General features: G+C 52.7%; 1 protein-coding gene across 1 annotated transcript; it reads right to left on the bottom strand.

Moving 5' to 3' along the window:
• Positions 1-653: 653 nt before the first annotated feature.
• Positions 654-24,933, bottom strand: PSRC1 (proline and serine rich coiled-coil 1). The gene is made up of 7 exons (XM_054027071.1): positions 24,879-24,933; positions 11,275-11,328; positions 8,035-8,092; positions 6,762-7,305; positions 5,203-5,356; positions 3,575-3,844; positions 654-2,863 (listed from the first exon to the last, which is right to left on the bottom strand). The coding sequence occupies exons 1-7, from the start codon at positions 24,931-24,933 to the stop codon at positions 2,781-2,783; spliced, it is 1,218 nt and encodes a 405-aa protein (XP_053883046.1). The 3' UTR covers positions 654-2,780.
• Positions 24,934-25,054: the final 121 nt, after the last annotated feature.

Below are 25,054 nucleotides of genomic sequence, written 5' to 3' on the forward strand. Positions count from 1 at the left end.
GGGGGGGGGGGAGGAGGGTGTCCTAGCACCTGCTGGAGGGGCTGAGCTCATCTGGCTTGAACTTGCTCCTCTGCCCGGGCTGGAAGGCGACAATTACACAGGAGCTGCTCTGCTGGCGGGAGCACACATGCTGGGTGACAAGGCACCAGCGCAGCCCCAGCAGCTCCCTACATGCGTTAATGCCCTGGGCCCGACTCTCCCAGGTCCGCAAAGGGGGTTACTCTGCAAGGAAAGGGAGCCAGAGATCCAGCTCCCACAGCAGGCTGCCCGGGACGGGCCTCTCCACAGGGCTGGACGCTGCTTGCCAGGGCCCTGCTCAGTTCTCTCCCCAGCCCAGCCGCTGCCTTGCGTGAAAGCGACCAGCAGCCACCAGCTTTGTTTAAAAATAGTGTATTAAAGAGAGAGAGTCAGGTACGGAGCCGAGCCCTCCTGCAAGCGTTAGTGTTTCAATGCCCATAAACAGAGTAAAATAGCTCCTCTTTTAACAACGCTTGTGCCAGGTAGCTGGGGCCAGCTGCCCCGGGAGGCTCACTTCACAGCATTTCAGTGCCACACCAGCACCAGTGTTTGCAGACCCACCTGAAGCAGGGGGAGATTTTCCCGAACAGCTGGGAACCTGCAGCCCCTCTGAAGATCGGGCCTCAGGTGGCTCCAGGTGGCTCCCACGAACATGGGCCCCAGATCAGCTGAGCCACTTTCGGCTCGGATACTACCTCCAGGGGCCTCTCCGAGGCTCAGGCCCCAGTTACAGAGCCTGGGATGAAGTGTTTCTAATTTCCAAAGAAATTTTCCAGTTTTTGTTGAGAAACTCACCCCAAAACTAAGTATTTTGATTCTGAAATGCAGTCGTGGTGCCTCATGCACCTGTTGTCCTCTATTGCCTGGGCTCCCTGGCAAGGCTAAGACCATAAGAATGGCCCTACTGGGTCAGACCAAAGGTCCATCTAGCCCAGTATCCCGTCTTCCGACAGTGGCCCATGCCAGGTGCCCCAGAGGGAATGAACAGAACAGGGAATCATCAAGTGATCCATCCCGTCACCCATTTCCAGCATCTGGCAAACAGAGGCTAGGGCCACCATCCCTGCCCGTCCAGGCTAATAGCCATTGATGGACCTATCCTCCATGAACTTACCTAGTTCTTTTTTGAACCCTGTTATCGTCTTGGCCTTCACAACATCGTCTGGCAAGGAGTTCCACAGGTTGAATGTGCGCTGTGTGAAGAAATGTTTCCTTTTGTTTGTTTTAAACCTGCTGCCTATTAATTTCATTGGGTGACCCCTAGTTCTTATTTTATGAGGAGTAAATAACACTTCCTCATTTACTTTTTCCACACCAGTCATGATTTTATAGACCTCTATCATATCCTCCCTTCGTCGTCTCTTTTCCAAGCTGAACAGTCCCAGTCTTTTTAATCTCTCAGATGGAAGCTGTTCCATGCCCCTATTCATTTTTGTTGCCCTTTTCTGTACCTTTTCCAACTGTAATATAGTTTTGAGACATTTCCCATCATGTCCCATGGTCTCTCCTCTTGGTGAGAGGAGGCCATGCATGATGGCAAATGCCAGGCCAGAACAAGTAATGGAGGCAGAATCCGATCAGGGAGCCTGGCACACAGAGATTGGGAGTGTGAGGCACCCAAACTACAATTCTCATGAGGCACTGCTTCCCCTTTCCATGGTGCACCATGGGAGATGTAGTCTGACCAGGGCGCTTAACCTTTAGAGAACAATGGGGCACAAGACACCTGAACTACAACTCCCACAAGGCACTGCGGCAGCATTTCAGAATCAAACTATTTTGGATTTTGATTTTCCAGGGAAGCCCCGTTTCCTGGCCCGCTCCATCTATAACCACTAAACACGTAGGGAGGCAGCCGCCATATGAGATCAGGCGAGGCCAGCATGGTCCACATGCACGGAACAAGCTCAGCATTTCCCACTAATTCATCTAAAAAGCAAAGTAAAACTAACCAGGACCCTGCAAAGCGCCTTCACTCCAGAGGCTCAAAACTGGGGAGTTCAGGCTGCCAGCCTAGCAGGTGGCGGTCCTGAGTTCTCCTGTGTCCTCCAAGCTGGCATGTGCTGCTGATGGATGCCCGGGCACAGCAAGACAATGCCCCGCAGGCAGGTGAAGGGTCAGTCTGGTTCTGCCAGCATGAGGAGGATCGGGGTCTCGGCGGTGTCTGGTCCCAAACCGTTTTATCGCAGTCCAGTGTCAGGGCAGGAAGCCGAGTGAGGCAGGCCAGATGGACTTGGGGGTGTCAGACATCCATCAATGGGCGCAGATGACCAGGGGGGAGGAAGATTAAAGACCAAAGCCCATGTGCTGGGACGACATGGATCCAGGTTTCCTAGAGAGCTCAACACCCACCATGCAGAGCCCTTCTGCAAACCTGGCTCAACTGGGGGTGCTGGGCCCTTAGCGCTGGGGGATCCTGGGCCAAAGCCAAAGTGATTTCTCAGGGAGCAGCCCCAGGCCTGCGGGGAGGACAAATGGCTGTAGGGTTAATCAACAAGACAGCTACTGACGGGCTGCAGAACACACAGGGCGAGACGGACAGCTTCTGCCACAGGAATCTTGCAGCGAGGTGGCTGCAACCTAGGCCTGGCCACAGGCAAGGACTCTGCTCTCACTGACGGGCAGCTTTGCTCCTGAAGTGTCCATGCAGTTATGTAGGAAGCCTGCAGGTGGCGCCAGCCCTGGGGCAAACCGCTCTCAGGGATTGCTCTGATCTGCAGCTCTGCTCCTGTATGGCTCACACCCCACACAGTGGGAGAGCTTTACCTCAGAGAGCTGGGCAAGGTCACCTTCCGGGGCGGCTGCAGCCTGCTGCCTGGAGGGGCTGCCCGCTGGGGGCCAGGGCCTGCGGGCAAAGGAAAAAGTCAGCAGGAAGCGCAGCCCAGCCCAGCTGGAACGTCTGACCCTCTAGGGCACAAGGATACAGGATGCTGCTGAGATCTCTCTCCAGCACCAGATGGCCCGGGCCACTGGGGCTCCTGGCCAGCAGCTCGGGGGCCTGGGCTAGGCTGGGGAATCGGTTCTGGCAAACCTGGCAGTAACCTGGGCAGCATCACTGCTTGGAGATGGAGATCCAGCTCCAGGTGCCACCAAGTGGCACCCTATGGGCATCAGGGCATGAGCCGACCGCTTAGACCATTGTAACAATGCAGAGACACTTTCATGCTCCTGGGGGGAGGGTCAGCCCAGCTAGAGCTTGTGTGCCCACAAAGCTCCAGCCTGGGGCAGGATCCCAGGGGGCGGGGCGGGCCACCCCCCCGTTTACACTCTGCAAGCGGCTCCAGCTCCCAGCAGGACTAGGGGACGTGGGGCTGCTCTGGGGGGCTGGGCGGGGCTGGCATGGGCACAGCCAGGCTCAGGGGTGGCGTCTATGGGGGAGGCACTAATTGCCCAGGGAAGGGCTGCCTTGGCCCCCTGCTAACGCAGAGTCTTGCCCCAGTCCTAGCCCAGCGCGAGCAGGACACGGGAGCTCCCCGCGGGTCTGCCCCAGCCCCCAATCCTGGGGCGAGTGACGTGCTCTGCTTGCCCCCCCCCCCCCCCCCCCCGGGGCTCTCACCTCTCTGTCCGGCTGCGCTCGGCAGCACCCTCCTGCCAGCTGAGCCATGGCCCATGGGCTGTGGTTGGCTGGGCCTCCCGGACACAGCAGCCCTGCTCAGGACGACACTGCGACTGGCTGGCTTGGGGATGCCGCTGGGCATCAGGCGGCGACTCGTGGGCACAGGGGCGGCCGTGCTCGTGGCCTGGGTCTGGTGGGCGTGTGCACTGTCGGTAGGCCCGGCGCTGGCTGGGAGCTGGGGAGCATTATCCCTGGAGGCCTTAGCCCGACCTGATGGGGCAGAAAGGAAAGCAGGAGCCATTAAGGCTGAATTCAGGCAGGTCCCAAGAGAGCCCCCCATGCCCCCCTTTCCTTGGTTGGGGGGCACCCTTACTCCCACCCCCACTCGCAGTCCCTTGGGGGCTCTGCCACCCCCTCAACCCCCAGACACTGGAGGGCCCTGCTGCTACCCACCACAGGAGCTCCACCATTACCCCTCCCCACCCTGCTCGCAGTCCCTTGGGGCTGCCAATAGCCCCCCATCACCCGAGGCGCCACAGTTACTGCCCCTGCTCGCAGTCCCGGATGCCGATTGGCTTGTAAAGCCAGAGCCTGGCCCTGGACTCCCCCCACAGCCCCTGATCACTGAGTGCAGATTGCTGACCAAGGGGCCAGGGCTTGAACATGTTTGTCCTGATTCCGCGGCTGCGATCCCCATCTTCCCCTGCCCTCCCTCAGCTCCCACTCCAGGCAGCAGCCGATCTCGCCAGTGGCTGCAGGTGACAGTGACTGAGATCCAATTCTGCACCCCCTTTCCCCTCTGCAGCCACAGCACTTCGAGGCCTGGTGCCCGACAGATCCTCACACCAGGCTGTCTCAGAGCCACGAAATGTGGCTGCCAACAACTGCCGGCACAAAGCACAGTGGCTAACTCAAGACCTGGGTGACATCCGGGGCTGACTCTTTGGGCTACTGGAGGGACCTGATTTGATGGCTGGTTCTTGGGAAGCGTGGGCTTGTCCCTGGCCCCGATGGCTCAGCAGAATGGGCTAGCAGCACTTCTCTGGAGCTGGTCCATGCTGGAGGCCAGCCCAGTCCCAGCCAGCCGATCCTGCTTGGCACATGACAATTATTTTCCAGGCATAAAAACCCATTTTGTTTTCTTCTCCCCACTGGAAGGAGCCCCCTCCCAGAGCAGGGCACTAGGGGGCGCTGGCTCCCTGCTGGATGAGAAGGGTGTGCGAGGGTGGGAGTGGATTCCCAGGGACCTCATGCGAGACACCCTGAGGCCGGCTCTGGCAGGGGCAGCAATAGGGACCTGCAAACACACGGCCATTCGGGGACACATCCTGCCTGCGACGTCTATACCCTGGGATCCCGAATCCTCCCCACAAAGGCAGAGGGGCAGCGCAGCCGATCTGCTACTGATGAACCTGGGAGGCATCGGCCTCTCCCCCTCTGCATGGGCCCATGCTGCCCCCAGTGCCCACTACGTGCTAGACGGTGCAGGGCCCGGTTCGGTGGCACACAGGGGTGCAGACCCCCCAATCCCATGCTGCCGCTGCACGGCATGCCCCGCACAGAGGGCAAAGCGAGCAGGATCAGCCCCCCAACCCCGTGCTCAGCAGTCTGCTCGGAAGCCTAGTTACCTGCACTTGCTTCCTGAAGTGGTTGTGCTCTCCTGCGGGGCGGCGAGGGCTGGTGTGCAGGGCGGGGCCGGGGGGGGGACGACCTGGGGCCCATCAGTTCTCTCCTCCCCGCTGTGGGCGACGCACGGCTGTGGGGCGGGTCCTGGAGGCTCAGCTAATGCGGCAAGAGGGATAAAGCGAGGTGAAGCGGTGATCAGACACCTGCCTCTCCCTAGCGACCGGAACCCCAAAGCACACTGCAGTCTTCAAACTGACATAGCAATAACCTGGGGGGTCAGGCAGTCACCTCTGGGGGGCGGGACAAGGCTCCACAGCAGCAGCAGAGGATTGGGTGGGTGGGGGTGGTGGGGGGAGAGATACTGTCTCCAGCTGTAGCTCTGTGGGAGTTCAGGAGGCAGAACATGCTGGAGGTCACACTCCTGTTGCCAGGGCATCTTTAAGACCCACAAGTGGCCAGGGCCTTGGTTTTAGATTCCATCTGAACGACTGCCCCGGGTAGCAGCACAGGGCCCTCCTTAGAGCCGCACTGGGGCATAGGAGACAGCAACCCCCACTGGGCCCCCACCCCTCCCTGCAGCCCCTCGGTACTCCTGAGAGGTCCCCCACCCCTGTGCTGACCTGGCCCAGCTCCACTCAACTTGGGAATCCCGACAGCCCAGCAGCGATGTGAGCTCAGGGACTGGGCACCCTTAAGTTACACGAGAGAGCCCACACCCGATGCCCCACACGGGTTCCTACACGTTAGCACCTGCTGCCTGCACACCCGCAGGCTCGGTTCATTCAAAAACAGTTCCCCCAGAGGCACTGCCACAAGCCCAGCTCCTGCTCTGGCTGCCACATGGGATGCCCCAGTTCAGCTCACTGCCCTGGTTTTTCAGCCCCAGGGCCAGCAGGAGGCATCCCAACCTCCTGAGGACACCAAGAGGTGAATGTTTCATGCCAAGGGACTGGCTCCACTTTACAGGAGGGAAAACTGATAAATACTTTGCTCTTGGACAGCACTTTGCATGGCGGGAAAGTCATGGCTTGCTATGGACAAACAGGAGGCCTCCGTCAGGGAAGGGCTGGGTCAAAGCCAGTTGTTTAGGCAGAATTTAAAGTTTTCGCTTGTTGAACTAGAGTTCCTTGATTGTATGCTTGGGAGGCCAAACCTCCCTCACTTGACCTGGGTGCAGCGCTGCCTGCCTGAGTCTGCAGACAGACTGGGCCGGTGCTGCTGGTGCTGCTCAAAGCTCTTCGCAGGTGCCTGCAGTTTGAAAGTAGACACCTGTGGTCAGTTTCATGGCTGCTACTGGGAACTGTGGGCAGTAGAGAAATTTACAAGCATTGGGTCCTGGCATGAGCGTTGTGCAGCGCCAGGAAGGCACCGGGACTCAGACACGGAGCAGCAGATCAGGAGGTTCGCGGTGGATGGGAGAGAACGCTCCTTCACCCTTCTGGCAGGAAGGGGGGGGAGGGGGGTTGAGTTCCAGACTAACCCCTCACCTGCCAGAGCTGGCCATGAAGGACAGAGCCCCGCGCAGGCCCCCAGCACCTCCCCCTCTCAGCAGCCCATCTACCTTCTTGCTGCTCTGAGGTCTCTTTGTGGGCGACAGAGCAGGGCCCTTGCTGGGGGTGGATTTCTTACGGAGCCGTTCGCTGCCAGCGGAGCAGCTGCCCAGTTTGTGTCGGAGGCGGGGGGGAGTCAGCGCTGCTCTAGCACATGGCGAGGGGCTTTTCCCCATGGGGAGGGGCGTTCCTGGCTCCACGGTGGGCAGCAGCGCCCTGACAGGGCTGTTCTTCACCACGAAGGTCTCGCGCCGGGGGCTCCGGGGGCTTGCCCGCTCCTTGTGCGGGAGCCGCGCAGGCATAAGGGGCTCTCCGGCTGGACCCAGCGCCCCGGAGCTGGCGTTCTCCTTCTCCTGCAGGCTGCATCTCTCCAGCTGCACGGCCAGCCGGTTGGCCTCTTTCACGATCTCCTCCAGCTTCTCGGGACTCAGCGGGCTCCATCGGGCCAGGCACTCTCTGGCGCCCTCCCTCTGCTGCACGTTCAGGTCGAGCCTTTGTGCCACACCCCTGTCAACGTGCCGGAGCTCCTCCTCCTCGACACGCTCCTCCTCCTGGCTGTGGGGGCAAAGCCACGGTTACCAGAGCCCGGATGGAGCAGAGACTACCCAGCTCCGCATGGCTCAGGCTACAGCCAGAGGCAGGGAAGTATTTCCTCTTTCCAGCTGCACCTTGGTTACTAACTGGAACCAGTCAGAACCTGGCTGACCCGCCTGGGTGGGACTTGCCCTGCCCTTCATATGTGTCTGACCTGGCAGCTTTACGGCTTTGCAGCGGCTGATCAGATTTATCACTCGAGGGCCTGACCCTGCGCGTGCATCAGTAACTGTCCGCCCACGACTGGTCCCAGCAAAGGCAGGAGGTCTGCTTCCATGTTGGCAGGGTCAGACCCCAGGAGAGCAGCTGGCCCAGAGGGATGCTTGTGGCTGAATCCCACCATGTTTGTCAAGGATATGAGGGGCCAGGCATAGCTTTTTTGTCAAGTTAAGGCCGAAGCACCGCAAGCCCAGTTTTCTCACTCCTCCTGTGGCAGGTTCCCAGAGCCACAAGGCCCGACAACCTGCCAGCGTGGAGTGAGGCGGGAGGGACATGGACAGAGCTCTGCCCTCCTAGCAGGCTTTCTACTCAGCGCCATCGGCGTGATCAGAAACCTGGGAGGGCCCTTCAGTGCACAGAGACAGAAAATGTTAAGGGGAATGGATAGTAGTAATTACTGGTGTAATTCAGCTGTTGGCTTCACTGACAGATTGACTGACACCAGCCGAGGTTCTGGCCCTTCAATCTTACCTGTCTGAAGGAGAAGACAGACCAAAGTCAAACTTCTCATCGGTGATAAATTTTATATCTGGAGAGAAATATTGATCCATTGTTAATTGGTTGAAACTACAGCAAAGAGCTGAATTATCAGACACAGAGATGAACACAATATGTTGGGGGGTGGAGGGGGGAAAGAGTCAACGTGGCTTTTGTAAAGGGAAATCATGCCTCACCAATGTACTAAATTCTTTGAGAGGGTCAAACAAACATGTGGACAAGGGGGATCCAGTGGATATAGGGTACTTGGATTTTCAGAAAGCCTTTGACAAGATCCCTCACCAAAGGCTCTTACACAAAGTAAGCTGTCAGGGGATAAGAGGGAAGGTTCTCTCATGGATTGGTAACTGGTTAAAAGATAGGAAACAAAGGGTAGGAATAAATGGTCAGTTTTCAGAATGGAGAGAGGTAAATAGTGGTGTCCCCCAGGCAGGGGTCTGTACTGGGACCAGCCCTATTCAACATATTCATAAATGATCTGGAAAAAGGGGCAAACAGTGAGGTGGCAAAATTTGCAGATGATACAAAATTGTTAGTTTAAAGCTGACTGGGAAGAATTACAAAGGGTTCTCACCAGTGTTCCCTCTAATTTTTCCCCACACATCACTGCCATATTAGTGCACATAACAAAATTCATGTGGCGGGGGTGGGGCCAAGGGGTTCAGAGTGTGGGAGGGGGCTCAGGGCTCGGGCAGAGGGTTGGGGTGCAGGGGGAGGAGGGCTCCAGCTGGGGATGAGGGTTCTGGGGTGGGACCAGGGATGAGGGGCTCAGGGCTGGGGTGCAGGGAGATGAGGGCTCTGGCTGGGGGTGCAGGGTTTGGGGTGCAGGCTGTCCTGGGGCTACGGCAGGGAGAGAGGACTCCCACCCCACTCTCTCTCCCAGTGGCAGCACCTGGGCTGGGGGGGGGGGGGGAGAGGTGCCTCTTCCTGCCGCAGTAGCTCCAGGGCTGGGGCATAGGCGCCTCTCACCCCGCCGCTGCAGGTCCGGGCCGGGGTTGGGCTGGGAGAGGGGCGCCTCTCACCTGGCTGCCGCAGGTCTGGGCCGGGCTGGGTTGGGGCATCTCTCCCTGCTGCAGCCTGAGCTGCGCTTAATAGGCTGCTACGGAGCTGCGCAGCTTAGAGCAGGGGTTCTCAAACTGGGAGTCGGGACCCCTCAGGGGGTTGTAAGGTTATTACCTGGGGGGGTCGTGAGCTGTCAGCCTCCACCCCAAACCCCGCTTTGCCTCCACAATTGATAATGGTGTTAAATATATTAAAAAAGTGTTTTTAATTTATTAGGGGTGGGGGGTGTTGCACTCAGCGGCTTGCTGTGTGAAAGGGACCACCAGTACAAAAGTTTGAGAACCACTGGCTTAGAGGGAATTTAGGTTTTCACTAAACTGGATGGCTGGAAAACAAAATGGCAGATGAAATTCAATGTTGATAAATACAAAGTAATGCAGATTGGAAAACAGAATCCCAGCTATACATACAAAACGATGGGGCCTAAACTAGCTGTTAGCGCTCAAGAAAGATCTTGGAGTCATTGTGGATGACAGAGAGAGGGGCAGCCACCGCTCACCGGCCATCCAGCTCTGAAGACAGTGCAAAGCAAGGGTAGCAGTATTGCAACCCCCCTACAATAACCTTGTGACGCCCCCGACCCTTCCCTCCCACAACTCCTTTTTGGGTCAGGACCCCTACAATTACACCACCATGAACATTCAGATGTAAATAGCTGAAATTGTGACATTTATGATTTTTGAAATCCTATGACCATGAAATGGACTGTGAATTTGGTAGAGCAACAAAAAGAGTTTGGGGCATAGAACAACTTCTGTATGAGGAGAGGTTAATAAGACTGGGACTTTTCAGCTTGGAAAAGTGACGACTAAGGGGGGGGATATGATTGAGGTCTATAAAATCATGACTGGTGTAGAGAAAGTAAATAAGGAAGTGTTATTTGTCCCTTCTTGTAACACAAGAACTAGGGGTCACCAAATGAAATGAATAGGCAGCAGGTTTAAAACAAACAAAAGGAATTTTTCTTCACACAACGCACAGTCAACCTGTGGAACTCCTTGCTAGGGGATGTTGTGAAGACCAAAATCATAAACTTGGTTCACAAAAGAGATGGACCTATTATCTAGGAACTGATCTATCAATGGCTATTAGCCAGAATGGGCAGGGACACAACCTCATACTCTGGTGTCCCTAAAACTTTGACTGCCCAAAGCTGGGACTGCACAACAGGGGACGGATCGCTCAATAAATACCTTGTGAAGTACCTGGCATTGGCCACTGTCAGAAGACAGGATACTGGGCTGGGTGACCCATGGGTCTGACCCAGTATAGCCATTCTTGTGTAATCAAGAGAACTTATCTGGCGTCCAACGACTTGGTATCAAAGTTCACATGGGGACACTAGCTAGGAGTAAGGCAAAGAGTTTCAGGGCCTGGGGCAGACTGAAGCAGCACCACTGACTTCAGTGGAATTACATCAATCTATGCCACTGTGCACCTGGCCCCTGATTCTCAGAGGTGCTGAGCCCCCACAGCCATCGCGGAAGTCGCTGAGTGGCAGACCTCCACCTCCAGAGCTCCAGCCCTAGGTGACTTGTCAAGGTCCCACAAAGTCTGTGCAGAGCCAGGAACTGAATCCCACTTTCACCAGGACCCTGATTCTGCTGCCACTTGCACTGGTGTAAATCAGGAGCAATGGCATCGAAGGCAATAGCATTCCACTGAGGAAAGACCAGGATCAAGCCCAGAATCATGACACCTGGGCTTGTAGAGCTGCACAATGATCCCAGGGCCAGTCGCCATTAGGGGACCCTCGCACACCTGGACGTTTTAATCAAAGCAGCCCATCAATCGGATTTCCCAGTAGTCCATTCTCTCAGTTTGGTGCTGCTCATGTTTGTCCTGAGTCTCTCAGGCAGCCCCAAACCGCCCCTCGGTCAGGTTACTGGGCCCCGCCCCTTTCTGGGTACAAGGACAGCCGTGATGAGATTGCACAGACACGCTTGCAGCTGGAGAGAGTCGTGTTATGGGGCTAGCAGGGGGGATCAAGCAAACGGGTCACCTCCAGATCTACCAACACGCTAAAAGCTCCTCCCAATGGAGCAGTCGCCTGGCGAAGTGCAGCAGGAATAAGTTACCCGAGTTTCTCTGTACAGCAACAAACCTAAAACCAGGCCAAACCCACTTTGTCAGTCATGTTCCAGCCCCTACCTTCTTCTGCCATCTCCATTTTTCCAGGGAGCATCAAGGTAGTCCAGGGACTATCTGAAAGAGAAACATGCAAAAGGGTGAATTAGATCTACCCCGCACTATGCAAACCGCAAGGGGCTGTGACGTTACACCCCATATTCTTCATAGAAATATGGTTATGAAGTGAATATACAAGATGGGTCTTGTAAGGTCTCATTGGAAAGGTTCTGATTTCCTGAATGCGATTATCCAATTTGTGTGCCTGGATCATTTCTGAATCTAAAGTTGACTCTGAAGTTCTGAATCTACATATTGACTATGGAACAATTACAACTGGGTGTGTATTTGGGAGACACCCACCAGACAACAGGCCATCAGCCTTGATGGGCCATTAGGAAGAAACAATAAGACTTTGAAGATACTTATTTCTCTCCTTACTGAGGGCTTGTCTACACTGGCAAGTTTTGTGGCCAAAAACTGCCTTTTGGCAACAACAAAAAGAGCATATACATGACAATGGGACAAAAAAATTCCATCCCTGAGAGAGAGAGAGAGAGAGAGAGCGCGCGCTCGCGCGTGCACCAGTGTAGACACTGCTGATTGTTTTGTGGACAGAGCTGGCTTTCCCCCAGTATCCCACAATGCCTGCCCTGATCACTCTGCTCAGTGTTTAGATCTCTGCTGCCCTGCAGGCATGTGCCCTCCCCTTTCAAAGCTCCGGGAAGTATCTGTGTGCTGCTCCCTTTGGGGAACAAACAAAGAGCAAATCACTGGACTGCTCCTGTTCTGCCCGGCACTAGGAACACAGACTGCTGCTGCGGGGGCGGGACGGGGACATTCCTCAACAGGGAGAGCTCACAGTGCTACTCGTGATGCGGCTCTCGGCAGTTGAGGGGGCTGTGGGAGAACTCACGCAGCGATCAGCTCTTCCTTCTCACAACACTGCACTGTGGGATACATGGCCATGGTGCATTGCTCACCCTGTCCACGATGGTGTCCCCAGTGTGGACATGATCTGCTGACAGAGGGAGCAGGTGTGAACACCCTTTGGCAAGTTTTGTTTTGTTGACTTTTGGGTGTCAACATAAGTTTTGTCAACATTTGGTAGCGTAGACAAGCCCTGAGGGGTGTCCCGGGATGTAGCTCTGACACTACTAGGTCAGGTGGTCCTGTCACCTGGTACCAACCACCACCTTGGACATCTAGTAATTTTCCACTAAAAGGAGGGGGAGGTCAAGCCTGGGAAACAAAAGATTCCCGCCTTATGTAAGTCTTATTGAAGGCTGGGGAGTAAGGCAAACAGGACTCTCCCTTCACTGCCTTCCTACCTGAGAAGAAAGATTGCTGAAAGCACCTGAAGAGACAAAGGAACTAACCTGAGGAAAAGGCAAGGGCTGAGTCCAGACAAAGGGCTGGTCTACACTGGCAACCCACGATAGCGCTGTCACGTGGCTTGTGTGGTCGCAGCAGAGCACGGCAGGGCAGAGCTCTCCCAGTTTTTTCACACCCCGAGCGAGAAAGTTACAGAGCTGTAAAGTGCCAGTGTAGACAAGCCCTTAGACTATGTCTACACTAGCAATTGAGCAACAAAAGTTTTGTCATTCAGAGGTACTAAATCCCCCCCCTCCCCAAAAGACAAAAGTTTGTGCGATTTCTAACTGGGGGGTGGGGGTGAGGGGGGAAGAAGTTGTGCATCTCTCTCTTCACATTGAGGGAGAAGGCGAATTTTTATGAGCTCGCGCTGTGCAGATCTTTCTATACAGCACAAGACAATATGATCTTGGCTGTATTTTCCAGAGCGAAGCTGCACTTGAGTGCTGGGCAATTTCCTAGCTGAACCGTCTCATAACGAGCAAGTGCTCCCTACCTGTGTGTGCTGCTAGAGAGCCTGATTCAGCAAAACAGGGAGAAGGAGCCCAGGCTCGTGGAGCAGGCGGGCTAAGTGAAATCCCAGTACCTCAGGTGGCATCCCATAATGGGGGTTTAACTCATCACAGGGGCATCTGTATTGCAACCACAGGCTGGTCATTTTGGATGAGCAGTAACAACTTTTAAGCCATTACACGTATCCACATGAAAACTCACAGCCCGTGGACAGAGATACAGCAAGATCCTGGGAGGTGCTGTGGTCAAACAAACACTCTCAAATGAACAATCACTTCCATCGGAAACATTCCTCACCTGTCATTGTGGCAAGAGGACCCCTTACTAGGAAGCTTAAGCATAACAATTGTCTCTGTTTTTTCCAGCCTGGGCATTTGCCAGCCCTGCATGTATATCATCGTTCCCCACACTTGCATCTGAAGAAGTGAGGTTCTTACCCACGAAAGCTTATGCTCCCAATACTTCTGTTAGTCTTAAAGGTGCCACAGGACCCTCTGTTGCTTTTTACAGATTCAGACTAACACGGCTACCCCTCTGATACTTCACACGACCAATGTGTATGTGGGGGCAGGGGTTTAATCAGTTTCCCCTGCGGTTGTGGGTGCCGTCAAACAGCAACAGAGGAGAGAAAAATCACTTGAAAAACCATCTGGTTGTAAAGCCACAAAAATAAGCAGGGGCAACTCCCTCTCCCAGAAGAGATCAGCCCTTCCCAACAGCATCTGATTCCCACGTTTGCCGACAAGCCCCACACACACTGGAAGCTGAGTTCTTTAGGTGCTAGTTCATCCTCAGCCCACTCCCACCTGCTCATTTGTTCCCACTCACTCATGTCAGGCTGGCAGCACCGATTTCCTGTAAGTAAATCAGGCAGAGCGTCGGAGCATTGATTTAGAACACCCACAATGCTCCTGGCCTCGGCAAACAGACACAGGCTGGGCAAACAGGGCCTTTTTCCCTCCGCTGACACTTAACACCTCGACAGCCCTTCCTTTTACCTTGTCAGTATCTACCAGCCCCCAGCCTCTGAGCACCTTACAGTCACAACACATTGCCCCTTGTAACGCAAGGGGAGGCAGGGCAGGGCTGGTAGCCCCATTGCACAGAGGCCCACAGAGACTAAAGGACTTGCCCCAGGTCCCGTAGGGAGTCTGTTGCAGGGCAGGGAATTGGATGCAGATGCCCCAAGTCCAGGAGAGCACCCTAACCACTGGGCAATCCTGCCTCTGGCTGCACAGGTTCACAGCCCTGGACAAACAGCAACTAACCCTTGCAGCCCATCAGGTCGGCTTGTGGGGGAGCGATTTTCCCAAGGCTAAACAGCAAGTCAGTGGCAGAGCTGGGAACTGAACCCAGAACATCCCACCCTGTGCTCAGACACCTATTGCCACAGGAGTAAACCTGGAAGCCAGAGATCATTAAGAAACGTAGGGGGCGGTCCCCTAGTGAGGGGTAGGTACAGCTCACCCGTTCTCTCCAGGGTGCTGAACACTGCTTCTTCTCTACCAGCGTCTGAGTAGGACCCTGGTACATCTGCAGCCTCCCTCGCACCCTCTGGCTGCTGGATGGAAGAAGTGAAAGTGACTTGATCCTTGTCACTGTCCCCAGGCTCACAGGGCTCTGAGTAGCAGCCATGAAACTGACCAGAGACATGTTCATTTTACACTCATGCTTGGGAAAGCTTTGAGCAGCTGCGGAGACACAGGAGAGGCTGCAGACTCAAGCCATTTCTGCACTACAAAGTGACTGACGCAAGTCTCATCAGCATACAGCTGCCGAAGCTTGTACATGGCTTGGACACACAGATACTTGGCTGCTTGCGTTGGCGCTGTATGCTCGCCAGGAGTGCTTGCGTCGATGCAAAGTGCAGTGGACTGTGGATATGTGCCATGCGCTGCTGTCTGGTGTGAGGCCTCTGGGGAATTATCACAATGTGTTGTGGGATAGAAATGACTCGCCATGGGATCATTGGGAGCTCAGGGTCAAGTTCCCAGCATGCAACTTTCTCTAGCCCCATATGCCATCCATAGCCCATACATTTTCACTTTTTTTAAACCCCACGCAGCACTTTTTGGTGTCTGCAATCTCTGACAGAAGCATGGAGCCCACCCAGCTCTGCACCATTCTCATGGACACTGCAAACACAGGACGCACAATACTTGTGTTTAACAGGCAACATGAGGATTTCTCTGAAGACAGTTTGCTGAGGTATATAATGAAAATCAATTCAAGGTTGTTGGTGGCATTCACAGAGCAGCTGCAGATAGTGGAGTGCCGCTTCTGGGCCTGAGAAGCAGGCACCAACTGATGGCATTGCATTGTAATGCACGCTTGCGACGATGAGCAGTGCCTGCAGAACTTTCAGATGCACCAGGCCCCATTCCTGGATCTATGCACTGCCAGATTGCTATGAGTCAGTAAGAAATCATTTGGGAGGTAGAAAATCCACAGTGGGGGTTGTTGTCAGACAAGTGTGCAGGGCCATTAATGGTCTCCTGCTATGCAGGACAGTGACTGCTGGCAACATTCAGGCCATGGTGGGAACTTCATTGCTGCAAATCCATCCAAACTTCAGTGGGGTAATAGGTGGCTCACAGTATGTCAACAGAAAGGGCTACTTTCTATGGTCACGCGAGCTGGGTGGATCACCATGAACACTTCTGACAGCTCTGAGGGTTGGTCAGGGACGGTGCATGACGCTTGCATCTGTAAGAACACACGACTGTTCAGAAAGCTGCATGTAGGGACTTTCTTTCCGGACCAACGGATTACCACTGGTGGTACTGAAATGCCAATAGTGACTCTGGGGAACCCAGTCTACCCCCTGCTTATATGAAGCTGCACACTAGCCACCTCAACAGCACCAAGGAAAGATTCAACTACCAGCTCAGCTGGTGCAGAAGGACCGGTAGGCGGAAGGGCTGCTGGCGGTTTACACTCACTACGGGAGATCTCAGTGACAAAAATTTCTCAGTGGTTCTAGCTGCCTGTTGGGTCCTGCATAATATCTGTGAGGCAGAGGGGGAAAGCTGCTGCCAGGGCTGTCTGCTGACTCTGAACAGTCAGACATAAGGACCATTGCAAGTGCCCAGCGTGGAGCTGAAAGAGCACTTTAACAGCCAGTCACGGTAGTGGTCTGTGCTCGGTGTGTGCTGGTGGAACGGTGTAGTGCTTGATGTACAAGTACCGCGTGCTTGGAGCACCACAAGGCAGTCTGCTGTGAACTAAAAGAATTTTATTCTCTAAAAATAGCAATTTGAGTGGCAAAAAACAATGTGCATCAAAAAATAGCAGGAAAGCAATACAAACGTTAAACAAAGTAACGGGATGGGACTCTGCAACTGGAAAGTCGGCAAACATTTCTGTCCGCTTCAGTGCTCAGATGTAGTCCATTGTGGCTACATGTACACCAGCTGTGGTTCTCACAGGTCAGTGCATGTGGAGCTGTGGTTTTCCTTGATGTCCCATGGCATGGCAGGGGCAGGACTGCAGCCTGGGATGCCATGGGATGTGTTGGGGATGTAGGGAACCGCTACCATGGAGTGCTCAGAGGACTGCAAAGGGTGGCGAGTCGGAATTTTGGACCTGCAGGTCAACCAGGGTCAGCTGCATTTGGGTTTGCTGCCTGTGAAGACCCATTATGCCCCAGTGAACCTCCCTCTCCTGTCTCCTTTTTCCTTCTCCAGGCCAGCTGCCAGGTTTGCCCTCCAGGCCCTTTGGTCTCAGGACAATGCAGCACTGGCTTGCAGGATCTTGCACAATGTGTCCCCCCAGTCCTCTTTTTGCTCATCAGAGTCATGGGATCTGTGGGTGTGGATGGGGCACTCCTCAAGGCTGCAATAGCAGCAGCTGCGGATAAAAAAAAAAAAAAAAAAAATCACTGGATTTACAGTGACACCAGAAAGGGAAAGACAAGTTTCATAACTCCTGTCCCTCATTCTTATCAACACTTGGAGAGCCTTGGCACAGCCCCGCTCTCCAGCCCCAGCCATAGGGAGTGTTGCCCAGCAGGGTGAGGGGGAAGGAATTGTAGTTCCGATTTCACGGGCGTGAGTTTCAGGCAATGGCGCTAACATTGGCACTATTTCCCACAAATGCTGGTGGTTTTAGCTGATAACTCACTACTGAGGGTTGTTGTTGGTGCTGCAGGCTTGTTAGGGCTGCTAGTCCTGCAGTCCTTGGAGCGCCGGTGTGAGCTGCACAAGCAGAGAATGCAGCTTGCTGACTCAGCAGACCTCAATGTTATTCATAAAGAAAGACCACAGACTCGAGTCCGCAGCAAAGACGCTCGGGCAGGTTTATGGTCGACAAAGCACGATACTAATTCACCTGCATGCCACTAGCCTGTTTACTGCATGGTGCCAGCTGATTGCATTGGAGATTGGCATGGCAAAGTGTCCTAATGCAGAGGGAGGCCGCCATCCCTAGAAACCTTTGGGAGAGCATTGTGGAGTCTCTCCGTGCAAGTTTCATCAAGGTCTCTCTGGAGGATATAGGGACAGTCCTATGCACATCAAGTGCTCTGCACAGCGCTGCCCTGGGGCCTGGTCACAAAGTTCTCTCTGCTATCAGAAGGGATAGAAGTTTAGAGGTTTCTTTAAAAAAAAAAAAAGTTAAATCCCATACAAATCAATGACCCCTTGGCATCTCTAACCCTCAGCTTACCAAGGCCAGATGTCTAGTCACCACCACAGATTGGATTTTGCAAGCCCTACCTGAGCTCACTCCTCAAGCCCAGCCACAGTGGTTTGAGGTGCAGTCACACTCAAGCACCAGCTCCAGTAATTGAACGGCTTTCACGGGTAGGGCATGATGCCGAGTGGTTCAAAATACCAGCGACTCCCATCAACGTCCAAGGGAACTGAGGGATGGTGTTGAGCACTTCCTAGGATCAGACCTTTATAATCTCCCACCACTGACATCACATGGAGTTGACAGCCTCAGATGATGACCAGCAGTGCAAATGTCACCAAGGCTCTGACAATCAGTCTATTTGCTTTCGGTCTCATTCACCACAATCAATAAAGATCCTGCCTTGGGGACTTAGGCCCAGCTCCACAAATGTGTCAAGGTATTTAGGCACCTATCTCCCATTGATTTCTAACCATTAGCAAGCTCTGATCTCAAAGCAGAACTGTGTTAGAGCTACAGTTTGAAGACGGTGGGGTAAATTATGGTTTAGCCTACCCTGACATGGTACAGTGTTTGCACAATATGCTTTAAGACACAAATCTGAAGCAATTATAATTTACGGAGAGTTATTTCCCTTTCCCAGCACTAGTGTATCTATTTCTCAAAAGCCTGTGTGCTGTGGGAACGGCATCTCTCCACACAATCATTCCCGTCCGTGCGTTTGAGCAGAAAGACACTCCGATATCCCCCATCATTTCAACGCTCAATATTTCCACCTAAGGAACCATGAAAAACAGCTATTCCCCTAGCAGGCTCTCTGTTCTTTCATGCCCCTTCTCCTTCTTGATACAAATCTCTCTCTTTGCAAGTCAGCTTAAGCCTTTGACAAGTGAGGGATTCCCTTTCTAAGAAGGGATAAAACATTTATTCCTCCCTCGGGCACGACGTGCCAGCTTCACTCACACATTAATCCCTGCTCCATCATTTGCTGCATCTTACTACATTGGATTTCCAGTGCTCCTCTGGGTTAGCCTGTTTCCAACAGCCTCCCAAGCAGCTCCTGGCTAGCTGCTATTGGGCAGGAGGAGCAGATGCCCTCTGGACAGGCAGCATAAGACACACCTGATTTGTGTGATTCAGAATGAGAAGCCTGGATTTTATGTTCAGAGTGGATAGTTGGGAAGTGACCCCATTTAGCATCTGCAAACAATCCTTCAAATAAGGGGAAAAAATAGGGCTTCTTGATTTTTTTTTTTAATTGCCAAAAAAATGTCACTGATCCAGTTAAAAATAGAGTTAAAAAAAAAAAGCCTGTTTCTGCAGCTGACTCCATGTTTGACCCTGGGAAGATCATGTCACTGCTTGGTGCCACAGTTTCCCCATGTGTAAAACAGGGATAATAATATGCAACTGTTGATGGGGTGTGATGAGGCTAACTTCATTAAAGGTTGTAGAGAAATCCTTGGCTAGAAGATGATATAGAATATTTAAAAAATAAACGATACAGAAAATTTGAAGCGTCAGTTATTGGTCATTGGGGGTAACATACAGAGTATAGGGGTATGTTGGTGTTTTGGGGCTGGGCAGCACACATAGTATATACAGACTGCAATGTCCCCAATGAGGGGTGGGTAACCGGTGGGCGGGATCAGGAAACAGTCGATAAGCGGTGAGGGTCTATCACCCATACAGGAAGTAGAGACAGTCATGGGTATAAGTAAGCGGGCTGGGTAATGGGGATGGGGTGACCCTCACGTGGTGGGATTCAGTTAGGTTTGGTGGGTTCAGGGCTCAGTGGATAGAGTCCAGCAGGGGGGGGTCTGTGGGTGCACGAGGTCTCCCCGGCTCACTCTCGGTATTGGCGGTGGCCGGTGATGTGCTCGATGTAGATGTCCCGGGACCAACGGTAGTAACAGTAACACCTAGCTCTTATCTAGCACTTTTCATCAGCAGATCACAAAGCACTTTACCAGGGTCAGTATCACTATCCCAATTTTACAGATGAGAAAACTGAGGCACGGAGATGGGAAGTGTCTTGCCCAAGGTCACCCAGCAGGGCAGTGGTTGAACTGGGAATAGACCCCAGGTCTCCTGAGTCCCAGCCCAGTGCTCTAGCCCCTAAAGTCAGAGTCCATATTTTGTCCAATCAAGTGCCATCTTCTCAGGAGATCAATGCCTGTACCTACTCAGCTTTTTGACTGCTACTTTATACAAACAGAAAGTTGGGCATCATTAACAAAGGGATAGATAAGACAGAAAATAACATATTGGCTCTATATAAATCCATGGTACACCCACATCTTGAATACTGCATGCAGATGGGGTCGCCTCCTCTCAGAAAAGATATATTGGAATTGGAAAAGGTTCAGAAAAGGGCAACAAAAAATATTAGGGGTATGGAACAGCCTCAATATGAGGAGAGATTAATAAGACTGGGATTTTTCAGCATGGAAAAAGAGACAACTAAGGGGGAATATGATCGATGTCTATAAAATCATGACTGGTGTGGAGAAAGTAAATAAGGAAGTGTTGTTTACTCCTCATATCACAAGAACTAGGGGTCACCAAATGAAATGAAGCAGCATCAGGTTTAAAACAAACAAAAGGAAGTATTTCTTCACACAACACACAGTCAACCTGTGGAACTCCTTGCCAGAGGATGTTGTGAAGGCCAAGACTATAACAGGGTTCAAAAAAGAACTAGATAAATTCATGGAGGATAGGTTCATCAATGGTTATTAGCCAGGATGGGCAGGAATGTTGTCCCTAGCCTCTCTTTGCCAGAAGCTGGGAATGGGCAACAGGAGATGGATCACTTGATGATTCCCTGTCCTGTTCATTCCTCTGAAGCACGTGGCATTGGCCACTGTCGGAAGACAGGCTACTGGGCTAGATGAACCTTTGGTCTGACCCAGTCTGGCCGTTCTTATGTAGAGTTGCAATCTACATTGACACTGAGTGCATCCTGTGGAGGCTACAAGGCTACAAGTTGGTCCAAGAGGTGACTATATAGCAACCATAACGTACTTAAATTTAACATCCTTGCAGTGAGAAATGTGCTAAAGAAACCCAGAGTAGCATTTGACTTCAAAAAGAGGAACTACACAAAAATAAAGAAGCTAGTTAAACAGAAATTAAAAGGAACAGGCACTAGGGTGAAATGCCTGCAAGCAGCATGGAGACTATTTAAAAACACCTTAATGGAGGCTCAAACTAAATGTATACGACAAGCAAACAAACAAACTAGTAAGAGGACCAAAAAAATGTCACCATGGCTAAACAGGAAAGTAAAATAGGTGGTTAGGGACAAAAAGGCATCCTTTAAAAATTGGAAGTCAAATCCTACTGAGGAAAATAGAAAGGAGTATAAACTGTGTCAAGTGTAAAAGTATACTTAGGCAGGCCAAAAAAGAATTTGAAGATCAACTAGCAAAAGACTCAAAAACTAACAGCAATTCTTTTTTCAAAGTACATCAAAGCAGGGAGCCTGCCAACAATGAGTGGGGCCACTGAACACTCAAGGTGCTAAAGGAGCAGTCAAGGAAGACAAGGCCATTGCAGAGAAGCAAAATGAATTTTTTGCATCCGTTGTCACAGCTGAGGATGAGAGGGAGATTCCACACCCGAGCCATCCTTTTTAGGTGACAAATGTCAGGAATTGTCCCAGACTGAAGCGACAATAGAGGGGGGCTTGGAACAAATTGATAAATTAAATAGACTCACAGCCTTACTTATTACTGTCATGGAGCCGGAGGTCACGGATTCTGTGACTTTCCGGGACCTCTGTGACTTGTGCAGTGGCCGGTGCGACTGACCCCAGGACTGCCAGAGGGGCTTGGGCAGTCTCAGGGCCAGCCACTCTGGCCGCTGCTAGGGCAGTCTTGGGCCCCCCCTGCCTGCCCAATAGCAGCAGCAGTCTTGGGGCTGCCCTGCTCCCACCCGCCCCACAAGCACCAGCAGCAGTCCTGGGACCGACCCCCTCCTGCGGCGGGGGCAGCCCGGGACCACCACCCTCCATCCCCTGGCGCCCGCAGTGGTCCCCGAGGCATCACCCCCCCACCATGGAGCACCCACAGCCTCCTCCTGCCCCAGAGCACCCGTGGCGGTCCCCGAGGCACCACCCTGCCCACGAGCACCCAAGATTTAGTCAAGGGTATATAGTACAAGTCACGGACAGGTCACAAGCCATGAATTTTTGTTTACTGCCCATGACTTCTACTAAAAATACCCATGACTAAAATGTAGCCTTAGTAATGTCAGTCACCAGGATCAGATGGGATTCACCCAAGAGTTCTGAAGGGACTCAGATATGAAACTGCAGACTTACTAACTGTGGTACATTTCTGATCGCTTAAATTAGCCTCTCTATCAGATGACTGGAGGACAGCTAAGGTGATCCTGGCAATTACAGGCCGATAAGCCTAACTCCAGTACCAGGAAAATTGCTTGAAACCATAGTAAAGAACAGACTTGTGAGACCTATAGATGAACAAGATTTGTTGGGGGAAGAATCAGCATGGCTTTTGTAGAGGGAAATCATGCCTCACCAATCTACCGGGTATTAGGATACTTTTGGGGGCATCAACAAGCATGTATGTGGACAAGGGTGATCCAGAGGCTATAGTGTACTTAGACTTTCTGAAAGCCTTTGACAAGGTCCCTCACCACAGGCTCTTAAGCAAATTGAGCAGTCATTGGATAAGAGGGAAGGTCCTCCCATGGATCAGTAGTAATTGGTTAAAAGATAGGAAACACAAGGTAGGAAACAAAAGGATCTCACAAAAGTTCTTGCCTCTGACAAGCATTCCTTCATCCACCTAGCTGTATCTACACCCGGGGTTAGGTCACCATAAGTATGATGCTCAGGGGCATGGATTTTTCACACCCTTGAGCACTGTAGCTATGTCGACCTAAGTGTTTACCATTAACCAGGTCTAGGACACAGCTAAGCTGGGCCTACGGGTCGCTGCTGTCTGCAAAGGGATTACGCTCTCACAGGAGCAACTGTGCAACCCCATTGTCTGCTAGTACTACTCTCTGTCATGCCCCACTGCTTCTAAAGCATCTGCACAGAGGACAATTGGTAGCACGGTGACTGAAAAGCAGGAATAAGGTCCAACTATGGCACTCTGTACCTCAAAACAGCACCCTGGAACCCCATATTCACCACTGTCATATAACTGATATATTTCATACAAAGCACATCAAGTAGGATATTGTATGAAAGGTCATGATCTGCTGAAACCCATTGTTCTATCAAAATACTTATATTGTTTTGCGTATCAAGTTCTGAGATTTTGCTAGATGGTTGTTACTGAAATATGCTGTAAGTTTGCTAGTGGTATACAAAGGAGGTGATCCCCCACCAGAGGAAGGTCTTCAACAACCATTAATCAGCAGGGGAATTGTAACCAGGGGATTTACAATTCAGTGACAGTTGCACAAGACCACACCAGGGGGACTGCTTAACCCTGTAACTCAGCAAAGCCCACCAGGACATATCTGGGCTAGTAGTATTTTCCAGGCACATGGACTGGCCTTTCTCCTCCCCCACCTACGCTGGAAGCAACAAGAACACTGAGAAGACAAAGACTTCATCTGAGGAGACTGGCGCAGGCTTAAGGGAGCGGCCTGTGTATTAAGAACTGTAACATCCAGTGGGGTGAGAAAACTGCTTGATATAAATGCTGCCTAGTGCAATAAGGGTTAAGATTTAGATCGTGCACTTATCTTTTATTTCCTTAAGGTAACTATCTCTGACCTTTTATGCCTCCCACTTATAATCACTTACAATCGATCTTTCTATAGTTAATAAATCTGTTTTATATTTTACCGAAAACAGTGTGTTTTGATTGAAGTGCTTGGGAAATCTCAGCTCAGGTTACAAAGGCTGGTGCATGTCCTCACCACATTGAGGGTGGGGCAGACTGGGTAATAAACTTACACTAGCCAGGGTTGTGACCTGGGCAAGACGGTACAGCTCTGGGATGTAAGGCTGGGGAGCAGGGGGAATTGGCTGATGCCTTTTTTTTGTGTGATTTGAGAGTGGCTCAGGGAGCTTTCATGCAATCTGTCTGGGTGTGGGGCTCTATGTGCTGTTGTACTGAGTGATCACAGCGCCTGGAGGGGTTTGCTGATTGTCACTGAATTGCAGACACTACAGGGAGGGTTGGACTAGATGACCTCCTGAGGTCCCTTCCAACCCTGATATTCTATGACTAGCAAAGCATTGAGAGAGACAGCCCAGGCTCTGCCATCTCTGCCCATCTCCAACAAGTTCCAGTGTCCAAAGCGAGGAGTAAGCTACTGCTGAACCTAGGGCAGGGGTTCTCAAACTGGGGGTCAGGACCCCTCAGGAGGTCACAAGGTCACATGGGGGGGTCACAAGCTGTCAGTCTCCACCCCAAACCCCACTTGGCCTCCAGCATTAATAATGGTGTTAAATATATAAAAAAGTGTTTTTAATGTGTGTGTGGGGGGGGTCGTCACACTCAGCAGCTTGCTGTGTGAAAGGGGTCACCAGTACAAAAGTCTGAGAACCCCTGGCCTAGGGGCCTGACCTCCCACTGATGCAACATGGCCCCCACGTAACAGAATAAACCAAACACAAGTTAACTGAGTAACAACAGCCCCTCCCTCGCGAGAGCCGGCTCCGCTCCTCTGCGGGCATCACCCTGCAAAGTTAAAGGGCCCACAAGGAGGCCAAGGCCCTTGGCTGGGTTTTAACTGGGACCCCTGGTGAGTCTCATAGAATAGAATCATAGTCTCGCCCACTACTGGTGGATGTTGAGAGTGACGCCAGTCCGTGCCCCTAATCCCCACTCCAGCCCTTCCGCACCCCCACCCCACCTCGCCCCTGCCCCCCAGCTAGGGTGACCAGATGTCCCGATTTTATAGGGACAGTCCCGATTTTTGGATCTTTTTCTTATATAGGCTCCTATTACCCCCCACCCCCGTCCCAATTTTTCACATTTGCTGACTGGTCACCCTACCCCCAGCACCACCCAATCCTCCCAACCCTCCCTACCACCCAACTCCCCTGCTCCCCCTCCAGCCCCACCCTGCGCACCTGAGGCTCCGCGGGAGGCGGCACTGCCCCCATCACTCACCCACTCCGTCCGGCCCCGGCGTGTCCCTTCTCCTCTTCGCACAGAGTCGCGGCATGGAAGGGGCGTGGCTGAATTCGAATTCTCCCTCCTGGACGTCACAATAACCAAGTTACCGCCCAGCGCGCTGATAGGTAGCTTCCGCCCCCGGCCTGTGTCAGACCCGAGCGTTCATTGGC

This window comes from Malaclemys terrapin, chromosome 4 (genome assembly GCF_027887155.1).
Source record: "Malaclemys terrapin pileata isolate rMalTer1 chromosome 4, rMalTer1.hap1, whole genome shotgun sequence".
Lineage (NCBI taxonomy): Eukaryota > Metazoa > Chordata > Testudines > Emydidae > Malaclemys > Malaclemys terrapin.

Bases quoted from the DNA above. Each gene is read 5' to 3' on its own strand.
- PSRC1 (XM_054027071.1), bottom strand. From the start codon at position 24,933: ATGCCGCGACTCTGTGCGAAGAGGAGAAGGGACACGCCGGGGCCGGAC. The intron at 7,306-8,034 runs GTAAGATTGAAG...TTGCCCCCACAG, and splicing joins CTGTCTTCTCCTTCAGACAG to CCAGGAGGAGGAGCGTGTCG. The intron at 3,845-5,202 runs GTAACTAGGCTT...CTGCCCCATCAG, and splicing joins ACTTCAGGAAGCAAGTGCAG to GTCGGGCTAAGGCCTCCAGG.